The sequence below is a fragment of the Papio anubis genome, chromosome 1 (genome assembly GCF_008728515.1).
Source record: "Papio anubis isolate 15944 chromosome 1, Panubis1.0, whole genome shotgun sequence".
NCBI lineage: Eukaryota > Metazoa > Chordata > Mammalia > Primates > Cercopithecidae > Papio > Papio anubis.
Window position 1 is genome coordinate 83,353,504 of NC_044976.1, and position 22,581 is coordinate 83,376,084.

General features: G+C 41.3%; 2 protein-coding genes across 8 annotated transcripts in view; one reads left to right on the top strand and one right to left on the bottom strand.

Annotated features, from left to right (window-relative positions):
• MCOLN2 (mucolipin 2) overlaps positions 1-11,489 on the bottom strand; it is a 72,529-nt gene extending 61,040 nt beyond the window's left edge. For 5 of the 7 annotated variants that reach the window (XM_003892130.5, XM_021943447.2, XM_021943437.2 and 2 more), the window contains exon 1: positions 11,164-11,489. In XM_003892130.5, the coding sequence (XP_003892179.1) occupies positions 11,164-11,240 (77 nt within the window). In that variant the 5' untranslated portion in view covers positions 11,241-11,489. The remainder of the gene's footprint in view (positions 1-11,163) is intronic. The other 2 variants (XM_009212006.3, XM_021943440.2) reach the window with 1 other exon arrangement.
• A 122-nt stretch (positions 11,490-11,611) lies between these two features.
• Positions 11,612-22,581, top strand: part of WDR63 (WD repeat domain 63) — a 148,871-nt gene continuing 137,901 nt past the window's right edge. The window contains exon 1 of the mRNA XM_009212032.3: positions 11,612-11,737. The gene's annotated coding sequence lies outside the window, so the exon portion shown is untranslated. The remainder of the gene's footprint in view (positions 11,738-22,581) is intronic.

Here is a 22,581-nt window from a genome sequence, read left to right on the forward strand (position 1 = left end):
GGAGGATTGCTTGAGCCCAGGGAGGTCGAGGCTACAGTGAGCCATGATCATACCAGTGTACTTCAGTCTGCAACAGAGCAAGACCCTGTCTCAAAAAGAAAAATTGAAATAAAATTAAAAATGTGTGACATTTTGGCAAATAGCCATCCTAGTCTATACATTCAATAACTTCTACATGGTCATATTATCAAAATGAGAAAAAAAAGTAAAGCCATCTAATGGAATGAACCCAGCACTTACCTCCTCAAGCTGACTTTGTGGTACAGATTCTCTAGAACAAACACTGGGTTCCCATTTCTATTACTTCATTAAAAAGCTCAGGGTAAACCATCTCTTGCTATAGATTCTAACAAACACTTTTCAGGCTTATTGGCTCTGCAGCATTTGATACAGCTGACCACTACCTCCTTGGGACAACCTCTTCTGTCAGTTTCCAGGACACCCCCCTCCTCTTGATGTCAGAGTGCCTTGAGGCACAGTATGGATTCTTCTAGTCTCTATCCTCTATTCTAAAACTGCTTGTCCAATCCTATGACTTTAAATACTCTCTACATGATGTGGGTTTCCATATTTGCATCTCCAGCAAATCTCTCTCTTGAGCAGACTTCCTTATCCAACCTTTTTTATGAAACTCCACCCACAGGTCTAATTGGTCTCTCAAACCCACCCTCCACCTGCTCCTCCACCCATCTGCTCAAAGCAGCGATCTGTACACATTCATTCAAATGCTTCAGCTGCTGACCAAGCTGAGAATCAAATAAAGAACTCAACCCTTTTCACAACAGTTGCAAAAACAAAAACAAAAACACCACAAAATTTAAAATTAGGAATATACTTAACCAAGGAGGTGAAAGACCTCTACAAGGAAAACTACAAAACACTGCTAAAAGAAATCATATATGACACAAACAAATGGAAACACATTCCATGCTCATGGATGGGTAGAATCAATATTGTGAAAATGACCATACTGCCAAAAGCAATCTGCAAATCCAATGCAATTCCCATCAAAATACCACCATCATTCTTCACAGAACTAGGCAAAAAATCCTAAAATTCATGTGGAACCAAAAAAAGAGCCTGCATAGCCAAAGCAAGACTAAGCAAAAAGAACAAATCTGGAGGCATCACATTACCTGACTTCAAACTATACTCTAAGGCCACAGTCACCAAAACAGCATGGTACTGATATAAAAATAGGCATATAAACCAATGGAACAGAAAAGAGAACCTAGAAATAAAGCCAAATACTTACAGCCAACTAATGTTCAATAAAGCAAACAAAACCATAAAGTGGGGAGAGGATACCCTATTAAACAAATGGTGTTGGAATAATTGGCAGACCACATGTAGAAGAATAAAACTGGGCCAGGAGTGGTGGTTCACACCTATAATCCCATCACTTTGGGAGATCAAGGTGGGTGGATCACCTGAGGTCGGGAGTTTGAGACCAGCCTGACCAACATGCAGAAACCCCGTCTCTACTAAACATACAAAATTAGCCGGGCATGTTGGTGGTGCATGCCTATAATCCCAGCTACTCAGGAGGCTGAGGCAGGAGAATTACTTGAACCCAGGAGGTGGAGGTTGCAGAGAGCCAAGATAGCACCATTGCACTCCAGCCTGGGTAACAAGATCAAAACTCCATCTCAAAAAAAAAAAAATGCTTCTGCACAGCAAAAGAAATAATAAGCAGAATAAACAGACAACCCAATGAGTGAGAGAAAATCTTCACAATCTATACATCTGACAAAGGACTAATATCCAGAATCTACAAGGAACTCAAATCAGCAAGGAAAAAAAAAATAATCCCATCAAAACGTGGGCTAAAGACATGAATAGACAATTCTCAAAAGAAGATATACAAATGGCAAACAAACATATGAAAAACTGTTCAACATCACTAATGATGAGGGAAATGCAGATCAAAACCACAATGTGATACCACCTCACTCTTGCAAGAATAGCCATAATCAAAAAATCAAAAAATAGATGTTGGTGGGGATGGGGTGAAAAGACAACACTTTTAAACTGCTGGTGGGAATGTAAACTCTTACAACCACTATGGAAAACAGTGTGGAGATTCCTCAAAGGACTAAAAGTAGAACTACTATTTGATCCAGCAATCCAACTACTGGGTATCTACCCAGAGGAAAATAAGTCATTATATGAAAAAGATACTTGTACATGCATGTTTATAGCAGCACAATTTGTAACTGCAAAAATATAAAACCAGCCCAGATGCCCATCAATAAATGAGTGGATAAAGAAAAGGTGATATGTGGATATGTGTGTGTGTGTGTGTGTGTGTGTGTATATATACACCATTGAATGCTACTCAGCTATAAAAAGGAACAAAATAATGGCATTCACAGCAACCTGGATGGATCTGAAGACCATTATTCTAAGTGAAGTAACTCAGGAATGGAAAACCAAACATCATATATTCTCACTTACAGATGTGAGCTGAGCTATGAGGATGCAAAGACATAAGAATCATACTATGGACTTTGGCAACTCAGGGGAAAGGGTTGGAATGGGGTAAAAGATAAAAGAATACACATTGGGTACAGTGAACACTGCTTGAGGGATGGGTGCACAAAAATCTCCGAAATCACCACTAAAGAACTTTTTCATGTAACCAAATGCCACCTGTTCCCCAAAAACTACTGAAATAATTTTTAAAAAATAAATGCATTGCTATTAGCATTTAAAAAAAAATGCTTCAGTTGGAATCCTTAGTGTATTCAGTGGCCTAGCTGCAATCCTTAGTCCATTCTCCATCTTGGGTGCAGAGCAGAATCATCTGAGGATTTTTTTAATTTTAATTTTTGCTTTTTAAAATGGAGACAGGTTTTGCTATGTTGCCCAGGCTGGTCTTGAACTCTTGGACTCAAGTGATCCTCCCACCTCAGCCTCCCAAAGTGCTGGGATTACAGGTGTGAGCCACAGTGTCCAGCCCACCTGAGGATTTTTAAAAGATTTCAGCGCTTGCCTCTCAGTCCCAAGACATTCTGATTTAATTAGTAGGAGGAGTGAACTGGGCATCAGGATTTTTAAAGTTACTCAAGTGATTCTAATGTGTAGCAAAGTATGGGAACCACTGCTCTAAAGTATGCTTTGAGTTCCCTTTGTATTCAATTCTCACATTCAATTTATCAAGTCTTCCTTCAAAACACATCAAGGAATGGTCTCCATCTCTCTGTATGCACTGCAGCCTCCCTGGTCCAAGCACTGTCATCTCTTACCCAACTGCAATAGCCTCTCAATTCTCCACGTGGTAGCCAAAGGGGTAATTTTAAAAGCATAAGTCAGACATCACTTCTTTGCTTTAGGGGCTTTCTTTAGGGGCTTTCTCCCTCTCTCAGAGTAAAATCGAAACCTCCTACCACTGCTAAAAGACTCCTGCCCACTCCTCCCATACCCTCTTCCCCTTCCTCACTACACAATGGCTTCTTTCCTGGCTGTGGACAGTCCCCCCTCTGCACATTTCACTCACCATTTCATCCACCCTACTGCTGTTCCCCCAGTTCTTTGTGCGTCTGGTTTCTTCCTGTCACCCTTCATCTCTCAGCACAAATGACACGTTGGTAGAGAGGGCTCTCTGGCCACTCTATTAATGTGGCCTTCCCCACTGCCTCTATCATCACTTTATTTCCTTCATAATTGCAATCACAATCTTTATTGGTTTCCCCTACAACGGACTTCATGAAGGGTGGGTCTTGCTTATTACCATACAGCCCAGCATACAGCATAGTATCTAATACATAATAGGTGTTCAATGAAAATCTGTTGGAAAAAAGTAATGAATCAATAATGAGACATCAACCTTGACTACACAAACTTTTCCTTGGTTAATACCTTTTGTGATCAAATAATAATAACAACAATATTAATAACATAAAAATAATAGAAAGTCTAAAATATTAATATTAAAAAGTGAATTAAAAATATATTTAAAAGTAAGTCTTGCTTAGTCAAGATACATTAGCAAGTTGTAGGTAATTTAGTTGCCTGGTTTGCTGATGATAGAAGCCTTACTTTGTTTTACTCATTATTCTTAGTCTTTCCAAAGAATAAATTATTCAATGAGTTGTTATAATAATAATTTGCTATCCATTTTGGAAAGAGAAAGTTAAGAGTACTCTCTCAAACTGAATGCAAAAATAAAATTTAGACACATTTTAAAAATAAAATTGATAGTAGTATAAGATCAGGATTTTTAAAACAATTTAACATGCCTTTTTAAGTACAAAAAAATTTAGAAGATGTAAAAATGACTGACAGATCTTAACATAAAAATGTAAGACTTCAAAAAGTTAAAAGACAAAGAGATTTGGAGAAAAATGTGCAATATATTTACACAGGAAAAGTTAACTATCTATTATGACCTGTAAAGAGCTCCAGACTATTAATAAGAAAAAGACAATCCAATATAACAGACAATGGAGCTGAACAAGCCAGTGAACATTTAACAATAAAAACTTACTAACAATCAGGTTGGTAAAAACCTATCTTAATTTTTATTTATGAAGAATGATTTTAAAACTATTAAAAGAAATGTAAATTTTGATTGGCACTTGGGCAGTATCTATAAAAGTGACTTAAGAATCAAACTTCTGGGCTGGGCACGGTGGCTCACACCTGTAATCCCAGCACATTGGGAGGCCGACGCAGGCAGATCACAAGGTCAGGAGTTTGAGACCAATCTGGACAACATAGTGAAACCTCATCTCTACTAAAACTAAAAAAAAAATTAGCCAGACGTGGTGGTGTGCACCTGTAATCCCAGCTACTTGGGAGGCTGAGGCAGGAGAATCATGTAAACTTGCGAGGCAGAGGTTGCAGTGAGCCGAGATCATGCCATTGCACTCCAGCTTGGGCAACAGAACGAGACTCCATCTCAAAAAAAAATCAAACTTCTATGGATTTATAATGCAAACTTTAAAACAATGAGTTAGTTACAAAAATGTTAATTGCAGCCCTATTTGTAACTTTGCACTGACTTGAAGATGTCTATGACATATTGCAATTTTCTTAAAGTTACAGAATAGATATATTGAGATCTCATTTTTCAAAAAACGTCAGCATAAGCTGGGCATGGTGGCTTAGGCCTGTAATCCCAGAGCTTTGGGAAGCTGAGGCAGGAGGATCCCTTGGGCCCAGGAGTTTGAGACCAGCTTGGGCAACATAGGGAGACCCCCATCTCTAGAAATAATAATAATTAATAATAATAAGCTAGCCAGGAGTGGTGGCAGGCACCTGTAGTCCCAGCTACTTGGGGGGTTGAGGCAGGCGGATCACTTGAGACTTGAAGTTTGAGGCTGCAGTAAGCTGTCATTATGCCACTGCACCCCAGCCTGGGTGACAGAACAAGACCCAGGCTGGAAAAAAAAAGCCAGCATTTATATGTGCATATAGAGATTTTAAAGTCTAGAAGCACATGAACCAGCCAAAAAAGCCTCCATATTTTTATAATCTCTGTGAAGTAGTATTATAGGTAATCTTAATTTTCTTCATTAAGTTTTCCTTTTTTGTTCATTTTTGGTGATTAACGTGTGAATTCCTGAATCATTATTATGAGTTAAAATGTGCTATTTCAAAAAGAAAGAGTCTGATATGTATCAGATAGTCAAGTATTTCCCTGCTTAGTTTGTGTGTGATTGGTTTGGGGTAGAGGGTGGAAGGAGTGGTAGATACGGAGACTAAAATTCAATGTTTCTACAGTAATGACTGTGTTGGCCCCAGGATGATATCGGGGGCAGTCCAACCGATGAAATACTTTAGACCATTCCTAACAACTTGCACGTCATTTTTTCACTCCAATTCCTACAATGAACAAATTTTCTCGTGATCTGCTAGTCTCACAAGAGAGGAAGAAAGAAAAATGTCTAGCCAACTGAGGTTTTGAGGTAGCTGAGTAGGGTAGGTCCGTGTCAATTAAATGAAGTTGAGAGGAAAAAAGGCAAAGAAGAAAACTTTGGTTCCCTTCTCAACACAGTTCTCAGAACATAAATGACATGGTCATTCTAACCCTAAGAAGCACCCTGAAAGAAGGTCGGAGGGGCTTTTCATTTTCCATTAGAACCACTCATGAAAGATGAACATGCTAACCTTTCAGGAGTTTCCCTACAGACAACCGTGCCACCAAATTCCCAAAAATCACCTCTGATCCCCACTTTGCTGCCTCTGAACACCAGGAAAGCAGAACTAGGGCTGCATATTTTTAATGTGTTTTTTCTAAACAAGCCACACTCCTTTGGAAACTTGAAGAAACAGTTCTTTGAGGAAGAGATAAAGAAAGGGAAATTCATTTCTCAGCAATAAAGGATTCCACATGCAGTTAAAACTGAGGAAGATGACTGGAATTATGACATTTCCTAACATTTTTCTTTCTCCAATATTTTCAGTTAGAGCCCAACTTAACAGAGTCATGCTGATGACTCTCCCTAAAGAAAAGAAGTTATAAAGAAATAATCATTTTTTCCTCAAAGCATTGAGGTTACCTTAATTTTGGACAAGCCCACCTCAGTGTCATGTTGGTGAATCCCTACATTCTAACTATCTCTAGCAAATTCCTGTAGTTGGCATAAGTAGTATGAATTTTTTTTTTTTTTTTTTCTTTTGAGACAGAGTCTTGCTCTCTCACCCAGGCTGGAGTGCACTGGCATGATCTCCACTCACTGCAAGCTCCACCTCCCAGGTTCAAGTGATTCTCCTACCTCAGCCTCCCAAGTAGCTGGGACAACAGGCGAGTGCCACCACGCCCGGCTAATTTTTTTTTTTTTTTCTTTTTCTCTGTATTTTCAGTAGAGACAGAGTTTCACCATATTAGCCAGGATGGTCTCGATCTCCTGACCTCGTGATCTGCCCGCCTCGGTCTCTCAAAGTGCTGGGATTACAGGCGTGAGCCACCGCGCCTGGCCATAGTATGATATTTTTTTAAGGCCACCATTTAAATTATGGGTCTTCTAGAATTACACCAAAGACTATTTTCAAGAATCTTCTGCCTCATGAGTTATCAATTATTGCCTGACAGATGTTTTAGGCTGAAACTACAGAGATGTATTCAAGGGGAGAAAACAAAACACAACCCTCAAAAGAGAAGAAAGGAAACAGCCCACCCAGCTGAGGGAAAAGGAATATGGACAACATTCCCTGGACACAGTCTCTCATACCAGGAAAAAAGGTGCTGAGGACCAAGCTCAAAACAGAGTAGAAAGCTCAGCTATAGGTAGGCGGAAAAGAGTGGGAAGAAAAAAAAATTCAGATGATTGCCAAAGCAAACAAATAAACAAACCAAAAACATGACTTTAAACATTTAATACTGAACAGAACATTGCAGTTTGATAAAATGAAGTCTGGAAATAAAATCACAGGCATACCTCAGAGATATTGAAAGTTTGGTTCCAGATCACCACAATAAAGCAAATACTGCAGTAAAGTAAAAAAAAAAAAAAAAAAAACTGCAAATACACACAACTTTTTTTTTGTTTCCCAGTGCATATAAAGGTTATGTTTACACTATACCATAGTCTATTAAGTCTGTAACAGCATTATGTCTAAAAACACACCTTAATTTAAAAGTACTTCATTACTAAAAAATGCTAACAATCATCTGAACCTTCAGCAAGCTGTACTCTTTTTGCTGGTGGAGGGTCTTGCCTCCTTGTTGATGGCTGCTGACTGATCAGGGTGGTGGTTGCTGAAGGTGTTTAGGCCAATTTCTTAAAAGAAGAAGGTGGGGTGTTTAGGGCAATTTCTTAAAAGAAGACAACAATGAAGTCTGATATATCAATTAACTCTTCCTGCCACAAAACATTTCTCTGTTGCATGCAATGCTGTTTGATTGCATTTTACCCATAGTAGAACTTCTTTCAAAATTGGAGTCAGTCCTCTCAAACCCTCCTGCTGTTTTATCAACTATGTTTACGGAATATGCTAAATTATACGATGTCATTTCAACAATGTTCATAGCATCTTCACTAGGAGCAGATTCTATCTCAAGAAACCACTTTCTTCGCTCAGCCATAACAAACAACTCCTCATCCATTCTAGTTTGATCATGAGATTGCAGTAATTCAGTCACATCTTCATGCTTCTCTTCTAGTTCTCTGGGTATTTCCACCATATCTGTGGTTAGCAGATCGGTGTAAAAGTAATTGTGGTTTTTTTGCCATTAAAATACTTCCTCTACTGAAGTCTGGACCCCTTGAAAGTCATCCATGAGGCTTAAAATCAACTTCTTCCAAACTTCCTGTTAATGTTAATATTTTGACCTCTTCCCATAAATTATGAATGTTCTTAATGGCATCCAGAATGATGAATCCTTTCCAGAAGGGTTTACTTTGTCCAGATTCATCAAAGGAATAATTTTCTATGGCAACTTATAACCTTACAAAATGTAGTTCTTAAATAATAAGTCTTGAAAGTTGAAATTACTCCTTGATCCATGGGCTGCAGAATGGATGTTGTGTTAACATATATGAAAACAACATTCATCTCCTTGTACAACTCCATCAGAACTTTTCGGTGACCAGAGATATTATCAATGAGCAGTAATATTTTGAAAGAAATCTTTTTTTCCGAGCAGTAGGTCTCAACCATGAGCTTAAAATATTCAGTAAATCATGCTGTAAACAAATGTACTGTCATCTAGGCTTTGTTGTTCCATTTACAAAGCAGAGGCAGAGTAGATTAACATAATTCTTAAGTGCCCTAGGATTTTTGGAATGGTAAATGAGCACTGGCTTCAACTTAAAAGTACTAGTTCCTAACTAGAGAGCCATCCTGTCCTTTGCACCTTTGAAATCAGACACTGACTTGTCCTCTCTACCTAGGAAAGTCCTAGATGGCATCTCCTTCCAATAGAAGGCTGTTTTGTCTACATTGAAAATCTGTTGTTTAGAGTAGCCTCCTTCATCAATGATCTTAGTTAGATCTTCCAACTAACTTGCTGCAGCTTCTATATCAGCACTTTTTGCTTCACCTTGCACTTACGTGTTAGAGAGATGGCTTCCTTTCTTAAAGCTTATGAACCAACCTCTGCTAGCTTGAAACTTTTCTTCTGCAGCTTCATCACCTCTCTCAGCCTTCACAGAATTGAAGAGAGTTTGGGCCTTGCTCTAGATTATGCTTTAGCTTTAGCAAACGTTGGGGCTGGTTTGATCTTCTATCCAGACCACAAAAACTTTCTCCATAACAGCAATAAGGCTGTTTTGCTTCCTAATCAAAATGCCTAGCTTTTGGTCTGTCTCAGCTTTCAACATACCTTCCTTACTAAGCTTAATCATTTCTACCTTTAAAGTGAGAGACCTGTGATTGGCCCTTGCACTCAAACACTTAGAGACCACTGTAGGGTTATTAATTGGGCTAATTTCAATATTGTGGTGTCTCAGGGAATAGAGAGGTTGGGGAGAGGAAAAGAGATAAAAGAAAGGCTGGTTGGTGGAGTAGTCAGAACACATACAACATTTGTTAATTGAGTTCCCTGTCTTATATGGGCACAGTTCATGGCACCCCAAAACAATTACAGTAGTAACATCAAAGATTATTGGTCACAGATCACCATAACAGATATAATAATAATGATGAAAAAGTTTGAAATATTGAGAGAATTGCCAAAATGTGACACAGAGACACAAAGTGAGCACCTGCTGTTGGAAAAATAGCACCAATAGACTTGCTGGACAAAGGGTTACCACAAACCTTCAATTTGTTTAAAAAAAAAAAAAAGCAGTATCTGCAAAGTGCAATAAAGCAAAGCACAGTAAAACAAGGTATGCCTGCACTTTTTTCTATGAATCCCTTAACATGTGACACAAGAGCTCACTAAAGAGTGATTTAATTCTTCAGAACTGACATATGGAACTTAGACTTTAGGCCTTAAAGAAAACAGTCCAGCTTCGGGAAAGTCCACTTTTAATTTTACGGCCAGCAGAGTTTTCTTTGGCCACTATTTTTACTTTGAAAGCTACAGTCACAAGAAGCCATCTCTTTTTCCGCCGGTTTTAAAATTGTCTTGTTCTAGGTTTCACTTCACTGACAGAGATCTAGACAAAGAGATCAGCTTGTGAATATAATCATTCTTGACTTTCAGTTCTGTATTTTGTGCCCCTCTGCTCAAACTACGCCTCTCAGTTCTTCTCACTTGCTTCATTAAAATATTTTACATTTATTACTCTATTAAAAAAAAAAAAAACTTTTGTTATGTTCCTCCTTCACAGAAAAGAATGTGGCTACCTCAAACACTTTAATAGGATTCACTCATTTTTTATTACAGGAGGTTAAATAAAATTGGTATTATGATGGCCTCTGTATGGAAAATGTGTCGTTTTTAGAGTTCTGGCCACAGAAACTGACCTATAAAGGGCTTTCTAAAGGAGAAGGGTATGCCTGTGGAAAGTTCACAGCAAAGGGAGTTTGACTCTTCTTAAGGTATGAAGAGGAAGACAGGCTAAAGTCTCAAGAAACTTTGACTCAATAGGGGAAAGCTATCAAATTTCCCAAAACTTGTGCGATTTTGGTTAGCACATCACAGAGGTGATGAGCCGCTCCTGAGTGTGAAACCCACATCCCATTTCTGGGGAGAACTACGTAGTTGGTTCCTTCTACATAAAATATCAGAGTCTACATCCTGACACCCGTAAGAAACCTCTCCCACCTCTCTCTTACTAACCTTTTCTTCCATTCTCAATTTAAAATGACACACAATTTTGCTTCCCACAAGTACTGTACAACCAGAGACACACACACACACTCACACATACGTATATATTTCAGATACATACATATATATCTGTTTGGAGAGCAGGGAACGGGGGAGCCAAGGCCTGTTTGTATTCACACCCTCGGTTCAAATGTGCTGGGGTGGCTGGAGCTTTGACCACGGAGGAGGGGCCCGCTGGCAGCGCCAAGCGGCTGAACTGTGCGCCTTTTCATAAAGGCAGAGAACTGGGGTTAGCCACACTACAACCCTCCCACCTGAGGGAAAGGCCTGTTTGTTCTGGAAGGCACAGCGCAGCCTTATTTAAGTAACTGCAAGCACTTAATATAAGCATTCCCAAGGCAGTAGGCAAGCTCTAGTCTACGGAAGTAAAGCCATCGACTTCAGGAAGATTTCTCTAGTCTAGCATCCTGAAAGATGCAGCCCAGACTCCTCACCTGACGGTTAACCTGAAAACACCTGATCCTCTCTCTGGAATCCTTGCCTGGGGAAAACGATAAGGCTGATGGGCCATGCCTCCTCCTTCAAAACTTTGCAGGGCTCTCGGGATTCGTAACAGGAAAAATTATTCACGGCAGACTCAGTTCGCCGTCGCCGGAACGCGTCCGCTGAAGTTGGAGCCCTGCTAAGCGGGATCCCCTTCTCTTACCCTTCCTGCCGGCCGCGCGGTGCGCGCAGACCCCGGCCCTAGGGCAAGCGCGGCGGTCGCTGGGTGCGGCTGGCCCTGCTCGGGCGGCTGAAAGGCTGCTCTGTGCTCTCGCTGCAGGATGCGGCGCGTGGCCAGGCGCTCCCGCCCCGCCCCCAAGGGACTGCCCCGCCCCGTCCCGCTCCGCCCCACCCCACCGCCTCCCACCAGGGACCGGAGCTTCCCTACTTGAGGTCCTGGGGCACTTATTCCACGCGTCAGCGGACCAGCCTCCTCGCGCTCCCGGAGAAGGGGGTCGGCGACGCGGAGGCGGGGTGGGGGCCGTAGGGGATGGAGCCAAGGCGCGCGCGAGAAGAACCGAGGAAGTAAGTAGTCCCGAAAGGGGGCGGCGGTGGGGCCCCCAGGGAGGCGTGAAGCGCGCCAAGGGGCGCCCGGGGGCACTGACCTGTGGTGCGGCCCCCAGGACAGGCCCGAGAAGCGGTTCCACAGCGGCAGGTCCAGCACCTCCATGCCTGGAGGCATGGCGCAGTCCGGGAGCGGCAGGACGCCGAGCATGGGACGGCTACACCTGTCTGGGCGCGGGCCCGCGGCCCCCACGCTCTCCACCCAAGTGCCCAGCGCTGCGGTGCGGCCCGCTTTGGTCGGGGTGTCTGCCTGAGAAGCGCCTTACAGAGGGACCCGGGCGGTGGTCGCTGAGGCAAAGTGGCCCACGCACCCCCCACACCGCCCCCGGGCGGCCGCGCCTGGCACTCCTGGCCCTGTGGGGCTCCTGCCTTTTTTCGGGGAGGGGGGAAAGGGTGGGGAGACCGGGTCTCACTTGTCGCCTGAGCTGCGATCACGGCTCACTGCAACCTTGAACTCCTGGACTCAAGAGATCCTCCTGCCTTGGTCTGCCAAAGTGCTAGGATTACAGGTTAAGCCACTATGCCTGGCCCCCTCTTTTCTTCACTCTTTTATGCATTCTTTTCTTGTTTCCACATGCATTCATTTGTCCGTTGCTTTGGTTGTTCCTGTTTTGATGCTTAGGGAAACACTGAGCGCCAAGCCAGCCGTCGGGTATTGTGGTCTCTGGGATGACAAAGACATGGCCCTTTCCCTCTAAGACGTCACATTAAACTGACAAGTTCATTCATTCTGGCTTTTCTTTAAAGTGCGCGATCACGAAAGTCTGTGACAAGGGCCATGTTTCTGAGATGTTAGAAAGTGCGATGGGCGCGAAGGAATAGGAGAAGCGAGTCGCCCTGCGCCCGCGTCGGGATGAAAGAGAGGGAGCCAGGAGGGAGCGTCAGAGTGGCCCGGCCGGCGCCGAGGGAGGGTGCACGGCCCCAGGGCTGGACTCGCAACCCCAGCGCCCTGCCGCAGCCACCGCTGCTCTTCCCTCTTTGTGCATGAAAGGAAGTCGCCTGTGGGAAACCGAACAGACAATCGGTCGCGGTTCGTGAATCTTAGAGATGAGAGTCGGCAGTACATGACCGAAAGCCGTGTTCGGCTTCTAGTGATGTTGGCTTGATAGTTTGGACGTGGCCGACAGCCTCCTAGAGCTCGTACCCCTTCTTTTCACGAGGTAGCAGCAGCAAAGTCCGCAGTGCCAGGCTCTGTGAGTCTGCAAGCGTTTAAAAGATCTCCGGGTTTAGCTCAGGCAAATAATATTCTGCCAGGTAATAATTTTAATATGCTTGTCCAGGTAGAAGCAATTGGACAGACTATGTACATAAAAGCATACATAACTGACCCTCTTTTAAGTCACTTTCAAGGGGTTATTAGGCAAAAATGCCTTGGTTTTGAGCCGCTTTCATCGGAGGTGCGCAATCATCCAGCCTGTGAATAGCAACTGCACTCCAGCCTGGGCAACATAGTAAGACCCCAACCTTTTGGCACCAGGGACTGGTGATTTTTTTCCACGGAAGGTGGCGGGTTGAGGGGAGGATGTTTTCGGGATGAAACTGTTGCACCTCAGATCAGTAGGCATTAGAGTCTTAGAAGGAGCACACAACCTGCAACTTAGATCCCTCGCATGCGCAGTTCACAGTAGGGCTTCTGCCCCTTTGTGCCCCTTTGAGAATCTAATGGAAACCACTGTTCTCTTGCTCAATGCTCACCTCCTGCAGTGCGGCTTGGTTATTAACAGGCCACAGACCTGTACCAGTCTGGAGCCCGGGTTTTGGGGACCCCTGTAGAGGGAGAAATAGTTTCAAAAAGGAGATCTGGGGATCTCAAACATTAATGTGCACATGAGTCACGAGAGCTTTTATTGAAGCAGATTGATTTAGTAGGACCTGAGGTTTTGCACTTCTAGCAAGAAGATGCTACTGCTGCTGCTCCCACTCTGTAAGTAGCCAGGTTCTCAGAAATATTTAATCTGAGTGTGTGCAGGAATTGAGGGGGGAGAAGAGTGAGTGGAAAATTACTGGAGTCAGATGACTGAAGGATTTATTATAAATATAACACATACTGAAGTTTTCAGCCATCGAATCTAATCGTTCTCAATTAGTAAATTTAATTCTCAGTAGGCATTAAGTTTTTAACTTTCAAAAAGTCACTTGTTTGTGGTAAAGATCGTGGCTCATTTTTCAGTGGGTAGTAATAGACATTGTTTTGTGCTGTGTTAATCCTTTCAAGCATCTGTGTTCTGTTCTGAATATCATAGCACAAAAAGTTTTGTGCCCTGACTCAAATTTGTAATGACCAATAACCAAATAACACAAGAATCTTTTGCTCAGCAGTGTTTTATAATATGACATTTTAATTTTACAACCTAAAGGTCTTAAATTTCTCTAGCAGTTTGTCTTCATGTGGACGTTTCACTGATTTAGTGTTAAAAAGGAAATTTTTAAAAAGTAGTCTAAAGAAGTGTGAGATAGGCCGGACACAGTGGCTCGCACCTGTAATACCAGCACTTTGGGAGGCCAAGGAGGGTGGATTGCTGGAGCCCAGGAGTGCAAGACTAGAGTGGGCAACACAGCGAAACCCCGTTTCTACTAAAAATACAAAAATTAGCTTGGCATAGTGGCCCACGCCTGTGGTTCCAGCTGCTTGGGAGGCTTGCCTGAGCCTGGGAGGTCGAGGTTGCAGTGAGCCAAGATTGCGCCACTGCACTCCAGCCTGGGCAACAGAGACCCAGTCTCAGAAAGGAAAAGAAAAAAAGAAAAGAAAAGAAAATGTGAGACAGGCTAGTAGAAATGCAACAATTTTAATTTTCTAGGATGGGCAGACAAAAAATATTTATTGTGAAGAATATGGGGAAGGAGAATATAATAAAATAAGAGAAAAATGATGCTTTTTTTTTTTTTTTACCTACTTTCATACTTTCCAAAATGTTGCAAGTAGTGTTCTGTATGTTGTAGATATTAATTCCTTGCCAGTTTTAAACATTATAAATATTTTCTTCCAGTTGTCATCTATCTTTTTGTCCATGTGTTCTTCCTTGGATGAAAGTCCTTAATTTTGGTATAGGAAATCAAAATTAAGGATATTAATCCTTATAGCTTGTGCTTTTATGATCTTTTTAAAGAAGTTGTTCTCTACTCTTAATTCATCATTCTTCTGTATTTTCTGTAATAGTTTTATCCTTCATATCAAATTCCATTGTACTTCAACTTTGCATGTGGTGGGAGATATTAATGCACCTCGATTTTTCAACATCAAGTAAGCCAGTTTTCAGCAAGCTATCTTATAATTCAGGGTTGGCTATTTTTTTTTCTGTAAAGGTCAGATATAAATATGTAGGGTTCGTGGATTGTACTTTCTCCTTTACAACTATTTAACTATCTAGTGTAAACATAATCATACACAGTATGTAAAGAAGAGAGTGGCTGTGTTCCATGTATTATGAAATATTTATTCTTCTTTTAATTTTTTTTAAATAGACTATTTTTAGATCAGTTTTAGGCTTATTGCAAAATTTTACAGAAAGTACCAAGTTCCTATATATTCCCTGCTTCCACATACGCATAGCCTCTCCCACACTATTAAAATCCTACACCAGAGTAGTACATTTGTTATAATTGACGAATATGCATTGACAAATCATCACTCAAAGTCCATACTTTAGGGTTCACTCTTGTGTGCAGGCTGTAAGTTTTGACAAATGTATAATGACACATATCTACCACCAGAGTATCATACAGAATAGTTTCACTGCCTGCTGTGGGCTGAATGTTTGTCCCCACTTTACCAATCCCCCTCCCCCACCAAAATGTATATGTTGCAACCTAAATCCCTAATGTGATGATATTTGGGGATGGGGCATTTAGGAGGTAATTAGGTCTTGAGGGTCGAGTCCTCATGAATGCAATTAGTGCCCTAGCACCCATATTAGAAAAGACAGGAGAGAGATGATCTCTCTTTCTCCACCATATGAGGATATAACGAGAAGATGGCTGTCTGCAAACCAGGAAGAGCACCCTCACCAGACACTAGGTGTGCTAGCGCCTTGATCTTGGATTCTGTGGCCTCTAGAACTATGAGAAATCAATTTCTGTTGTTTAAGCCGCCCCGGCTGTAGTATTCTGTAATAGCAGCCCAAACTGATGAAAACACTACCTAATCCTTTGTGCTCCATCTATCCATCCCTCCCTCCAACCCCTGGCAACCACTCATCTTTTTACTTTCACAATAGTTTTTCCTTTTCAGATAGTTGGAATCACACAGTATATAGCCTTTTCATATTGGCTTTTTTTTTCATTTAAGCATTTGGCATTTTTGCATTTAAGCTTCTTCTTTGTCTTCATGTGGCTTGATAGGTCAATTCTTTTTAGCACTGAATAATGTTCCATTGAATGAATATATCACAGTGTATTTGTTCATTCACCTACGAAAGGACATTTGTTTTTTTCCAAGTTTTGGCAATTATAAATAAAGCTGTTTTCAACATCTGTGTGCAGGTTTTTGTGTACCTTTTTTTAAATACCACGGAGTACAATAGCTGGATTGTCTGGTAAAAGTATAGCTTTGTAAGAAACTGCCTATCTTCCACAGTGGCTGTATTATTTTACATTTGCACCAGCAATGAATGAGAGTTCCTATTGCTCCACATACTTGCCAGTATTCGGAATTTTCAGTGTTACAAGTTTTGGCCATTCTAATAGGTGTGTAGTGGTATCTTGTTTTAATTTGCAATTCCCTAATGACATATGATGTTGAGTATGTTTTCATATACTTGTTTTTCATCTGTATGTCTTCTTTACTGAGGTATCTCTTCAGGTCTTTTGCTTATTTTTTAATGGGGCTGTTTATTTTCTTATTGTTGAGTTTTAAGAGTTCTTTAGGCTGGGCCTGGTGGCTCATGCCAGTAATCTCAACACCTTGGGAGGTTGAGATGGGAGGATCGCTTGAGGCCAGGAGTTCAACACCAGCCTGAGCAACAAAGAGAGATCCTGTCTCTATGAAAGAAATTTTCTTTTAATTATCTGGGTTTGGTGGTACGCACCTGTGGTCCTAGCTACTCGGGAGGCTGAGGCAGGAGGATTGCTTGAATCTAGGAGTTCAAGGCTGCAGTCCAGTCTGAGCAATAGAACAAAACCTCATCTCAACAAGAAAGATATATGAGTTTTTTATATATTTTGAATAACAATACTTTTTTTAGATATGTCTTTTGCAAGTATTTTTCTCCTTGTCTGCAGCTTGTCTTCTCTTTCTCTTGATGATATCTTTTACAGAGTAGAAGTTTTTAATTATAATGAAGACCAATTTATCAATTATTTATTTCATGGATCATGCTTTCAGTGTTGTGTTTAAAAAGTCAGGCTCCAGGAAAAAAAAATGGCAGATAGGAGGCAGGACTAACTTGCAGCTCCCACTCAGATGAACAGAACAGCATGTGGAGACTGACATCATGAGCTTTTGCTTCAAGAACTACCACAGGAACATATCAGGAACACTGAAAGGATTCACAGACCCTTTGAAAAAGTGGCTCGTGGCTGCAAACTCTGTGAGACAGCTGAAAAATGGTGAGTGCCCAAAGTGTGAATGGGGAAAGTCTACCTCCGAACACACATCCTCACTGGTGAACCTGAAAATCCAGATCATGGGAGAAGGATTTAACCTTACCTAGAACTAAAATGAATTTAGACAGCTGAGCAAAATATAAAAGTAGAAGCCGCGGTGGGAAGAGCCCTCTAGGTGCTCCCAGTCACCAGGGAAGCCATTTCTGACTATCTCACTGGGGTCCTTGGGGAGGGCTGCCAATGGAATTGGGGAAGGACCACAGGGAGAAGGAAACTTCCAGTTGAGCTTTGTAATAATTTTGACCAAGTGTGAATTTTCCTGGGCAGAATCCAGGGGAGGGAGATGGACAGAAAGTACAGATAGGACCACAGAAGCAGTGGCAGGCTGTGAGAGATGGGGCCTGAAAGCCCTGCTGGCTTTCTTAGTGGGGAGGCTTGTAGCCTGGGGCAATTAGTGCCCTAGCACCCATATAAGAAAAGACTGGAGAAAGCATTTGAGAAAACCAGTGCACTAAACAAAACTACAACCAAGGACCCTCACAGAGTCCACTTCACTCATATACTACCTCTACTGGAGCAGGTGCTGGTATCCATGGCTGAGAGACCTGAAGACAGATCACATCACAGGACTCTGCAGACACTCCCCAGTACCAGCCTGGAGCCCAAGCTCCATTAGGTGGCTAGACCCACAACAGCAAATACAATCACTGTCCAGCTCTCAGGAAGCCCCATCCCTAGAGGAAGGGGGAGAGTACTACATCAAGGGATCACCCCATGGGACAAAATAATCTGAACAGCAGCCCTTGAGCCCCAGATCTTTCTTCTGACATAGTCTACCCAAATGAGAAGGAACCAGAAAAACAATTCTGGTAATATGACAAAGCAAGGTTCTTCAACACTCTCAAAATATCACACTAGCTCACCAGCAATGGATCCAAACCAAGAAGAAATCTCTGAATTTCCAGAGAAAAAATTCAGAAGGTCAATTGTTAAGCTACTCAAGGAAGCACCAGAAAAAGGTGAAAACCAACTGAAAGAAGTTTAAACAATCATACAGAGTATGGACCAAAAAATCTCCAGAAAAAATAACACAAATAAAAAACAATTACAACTTCTGGAAATGAAAGACAGACTTAGAAAAATGCAAGCTACACTGGAAAGTTTCAACAATAGAATGAAATACATAGAAGAAGGAACTCCAGAGGTTGAAAACAAGGCTTTCAAATTCACCCAATCTGACAAAGACAAAGAAAAAAGAAATAAAAAATGAACAAAGCCTCCAAGAAGTTTGGGATTGTGTTAAACAACCAAACCCAAGAATAATTGGTGTTCCTGAGAAAGAAGAGAAATCTAAAAGTTTGGAAAACTTATTTGAGGCAGTAATTAAGGGAAACCTTCCTGGCCTTGCTAGAGATCTAGACATCCAAACACAAGAAGCTCAAAGAACACCTGAGAAATTCATCAAAAAAAAGATCATCAACTAGGCACATAGTCATCAGGTTATTGAAAGTCAGGATGAAGGAAAGAATCTTAAGAGCTGTGAGGCAAAAGCATCAAGTAACCTGTAAAGGAAAACCTATTAGATTAACACCAGATTTCTCAGCAGAAACCCTACAAGTTAGAAGGGATTGGGGTCCTATCTTTAGCCTCCTCAAACAAAACAATTATCGGCCAAGAATTTTGTATCCAGCAAAACTAAGCTTCATAAATGAAGGAAACATAAAGTATTTATCAGACAAACAAATGCTGAGAGAATTAACCACTACCAAGACAGCACTACAAGAACTGCTAAAAGAAGTTCTAAATCTTAAAACAAAACCTCAGAATACACCAAAATAGAATCTCCTTAAAGCATAAATCTCAAAAGACATATAAAACAATAACAATGAAAAAAAAGGTATATGGGCAACAACTAGCATGATGAATAGAATAGTACCTCACATTTCAATAATGTTGAATGTAAATGGCCTAACTGCTCCACTTAAAAGATACAGAATGGCTGAATGGATAAGAATTCACCAACCAAGTATCTGCTATCTTCAAGAGATTCACCTAACACATAAGGACTCATGTAAACTTAAGGTAAAGGGGTAGAAAGATATATCATGCAAATGGGCACCAAAAGTAAGCAGGACTAGGTATTCTTATATCAGACAAAACAGACTTTAAAGCAACAGCACTTAAAAAAGAGTGACATTATATAATGATAGAAAGTCTAGTCCAACAGGAAAATATCACAATCCTAAATATGTATGCACCTAACGCTGGAGCTCCCAAATTTATGAAACAATTACTATTGGACCTAAGAAATGAGATAGACAGCAACACAATAATAGTGTGGGACTTCAATACTCCACTGACAGCACTAGACAGGTCATTAAGACAGAAAGCCAACAAAGAAACAATGGATGTAAACTATACCCTAGAACAAATGGACTTAACAGATATTACAAAACATTCTACCCAACAATTGCAGAATATACATTTTCATCAGCATATAGAATATTCTCCAAGATAGATCATATGATAGACCACAAAACAAGTCTCAATAAATTTAAGAAAATAAAAATTATATCAAGTACCCTCTCAGACCACATTGGAATAAAATTGGAAATCAACTCCAAAAGGAACTCACAAAACCATGCAAATACATGGAAATTAAATAATCTGTGCCTGAATGATTGTTGGGTTGAAATCAAGATGGAAATTAAAAAATTATTTGAACTGAGCAATAATAGTGGCACAGCCTATCAAAACCTCTGGGATACAGCAAAAGCAGTGCTAAGAGGAAAGTTCATAGCATTAAATGCCTACATTAAGAAGTCTGAAAAAGCACAAATAGACAATCTAAGGTCTCACCTCAAGGAAGTAGAGAAACAACAAACCAAACCCAAACCCAGCAGAGGAAAGGAAATAGCAAAGATCGGAGCAGAACTAAATGAAATTGAAACAAAAAAAATACAAAAGGTAAATGAAACAAAAAGCTGATTCTTTCAAAAGATAAAATTGATAGACCATTAATGAGATTAACCCAGAAAAGAAGAGAGAAGATTCAAATAAGCTCAATTAGAAATGAAATGGAAGATATTACAACTGATACCACAGAAATACAAAAGATCATTCAAGGCTACTATGAACACATTTATGTGCACAAACTAGAAAACCTAGAGGAGATGGATAAATTCCTGGAAATATACAACCCTCCTAGAAGGGCCAAGCACAGTGGCTCACGCCTGTAATCCCAGCACTTTGAGAGGCCGATGTGGGTGGATCACTTGAGGTCAGGAGTTCAAGACAAGCCTGACCAACATGGTGAAATCTCATCTCTACTAAAAATACAAAAATTAGCTGGGCATCGTGGTGTGCACCTGTAATCCTAGCTACTCAGGAGACTGAGGCAGGAGAACTGCTTGAACCCAGGAGGCAGAGGTTGCCGTGAGCCGAGATCGCGCCACTGCACTCCAGCCTGGGCAACAGAGTGAGACTCTGTCTCAAAAAAAAAAATAATATATATATATATATGTATATATAAATAAAATATATATGTGTGTATGTGTATATATATGCACACACATATATGTATTATACAGATACACATATACATACATATATACATACATATGCATACATATATGTATATATACATATATACGTGTGTGTGTATATACATATACATATATACACACCTACACACAAAACTATCCTAGATTAAACCAGGAAGAAATAGAAACTCCGAAAAGACCAATAACAGACAGCAAGATTGAAATGGTAAATTTAAAATTGCCAACAAAAAAAAGTCAAGGACCAGATGGATTCACTGCTGAATTCTATCAGATATTTGAAGAATTGGTATCAATCTTATTTAAAGTATTTCAAAAAATACAGAGAGGAAATCCTCCCTAATTATTCTATGAAGCCAGTATCATCCTAATACCAAAACCAAGAAAGGACATACCAAGAAAAGGAAACTACAGACCAGTATCCCTGATGAACATAGATGCAAAAATTCTCAAAATACTAACTAACTGAATACAGCAGTGTATTAGTCCATTTTCACACTGCTGATAAAGACATAACCGAGCTGGGCAATTTACAAAAGCATAAGGTTTAATGCGCTTACAATTCCATGTGGCTGGGGAAGCCTCACAATCATGGCAGAAGGCAAGGAGGAGCAAGTCATATCTTACATGGATGGCAGCAGGAAAAGAGAGAACTTCTGTAGGGAAACTCTCCATTATAAAACCATCAGATCTAGTGAGATTTATTCACTATCATGAGAAGAGCATGGGAAAGGCCTGCCCCATGATTCAGCTATCCCCCACCGGGACCCTCCCACAACACCTGGGAATTCAAGATGAGATTTGGGTGGGGACACAGCCAAACTGTATCATTCCACCCATGATCCCTCGAAAATCTCATGTCCTCACATTTCAAAACCAGTCATGCCTTCCCAACAGTCCCCTAAAGTCTTAACTCATTTCAGCATTTATTCAAAAGTCCAAAGTCCAAAGTCTCATCTGAGACAAGGCAAGTCCCTTTCGCCTATGAGCCTGTAAAATCAAAGGCAAAGTAGATACTTCCTAGATATGGTGGGGTTACAGGCATTGGGTAAATATAGCTATTCCAAATGGGAGAAATTGGCCAAAACAAAGGGGCTACAGGCCCCATGCAAGTCCAGTGGGCAGTCAAATCTTAAAGCTCCAAAATGATCTGCTCTGACTCCATGTCTCATATCCAGGTTACACTGATGCAAGAGATGGGTTCCCATGGTCTTGGGCAGCTCTGCCCCTGTGGCTTTGCAGGGTACAGCCTCCCTCCCAGCTCCTTTCACAAGCTGGCATTGAGTGTCTGTGGCTTTTCCAGGTACTTGGTGCAAGCTGTCAGTGGATCTAGCATTCTGGAGTCTGGAGGATGATGGTCCTCTTCTCACAGCTCCATTAGGAGGTGCCCCAGTAGGGACTCTGTGTGGGGGCTCGGATGCCACACTTCCCTTCCACACTGCCCTCACGGAGATTCTCCATGAGGGCCCCACCCTGGCAGCAAACTTCTACCTGGGCATCCAGGCATTTCCATACATCCTCTGAAATCTAGACGGAAGCTCCCAAGCCTCAGTTCTTAACTTCTGTGCACTTGCAGGCTGAATATCATGTGGAAGCTGCCAAGACTTGCAGCTTCCACCCTCTGAAGCAACAGCCTGAGCTCTATGTTGGCCCGTTTAAGCCACGCTAGAGCAGCTGGGATGTAGGACACCAAGTCCCTAGACT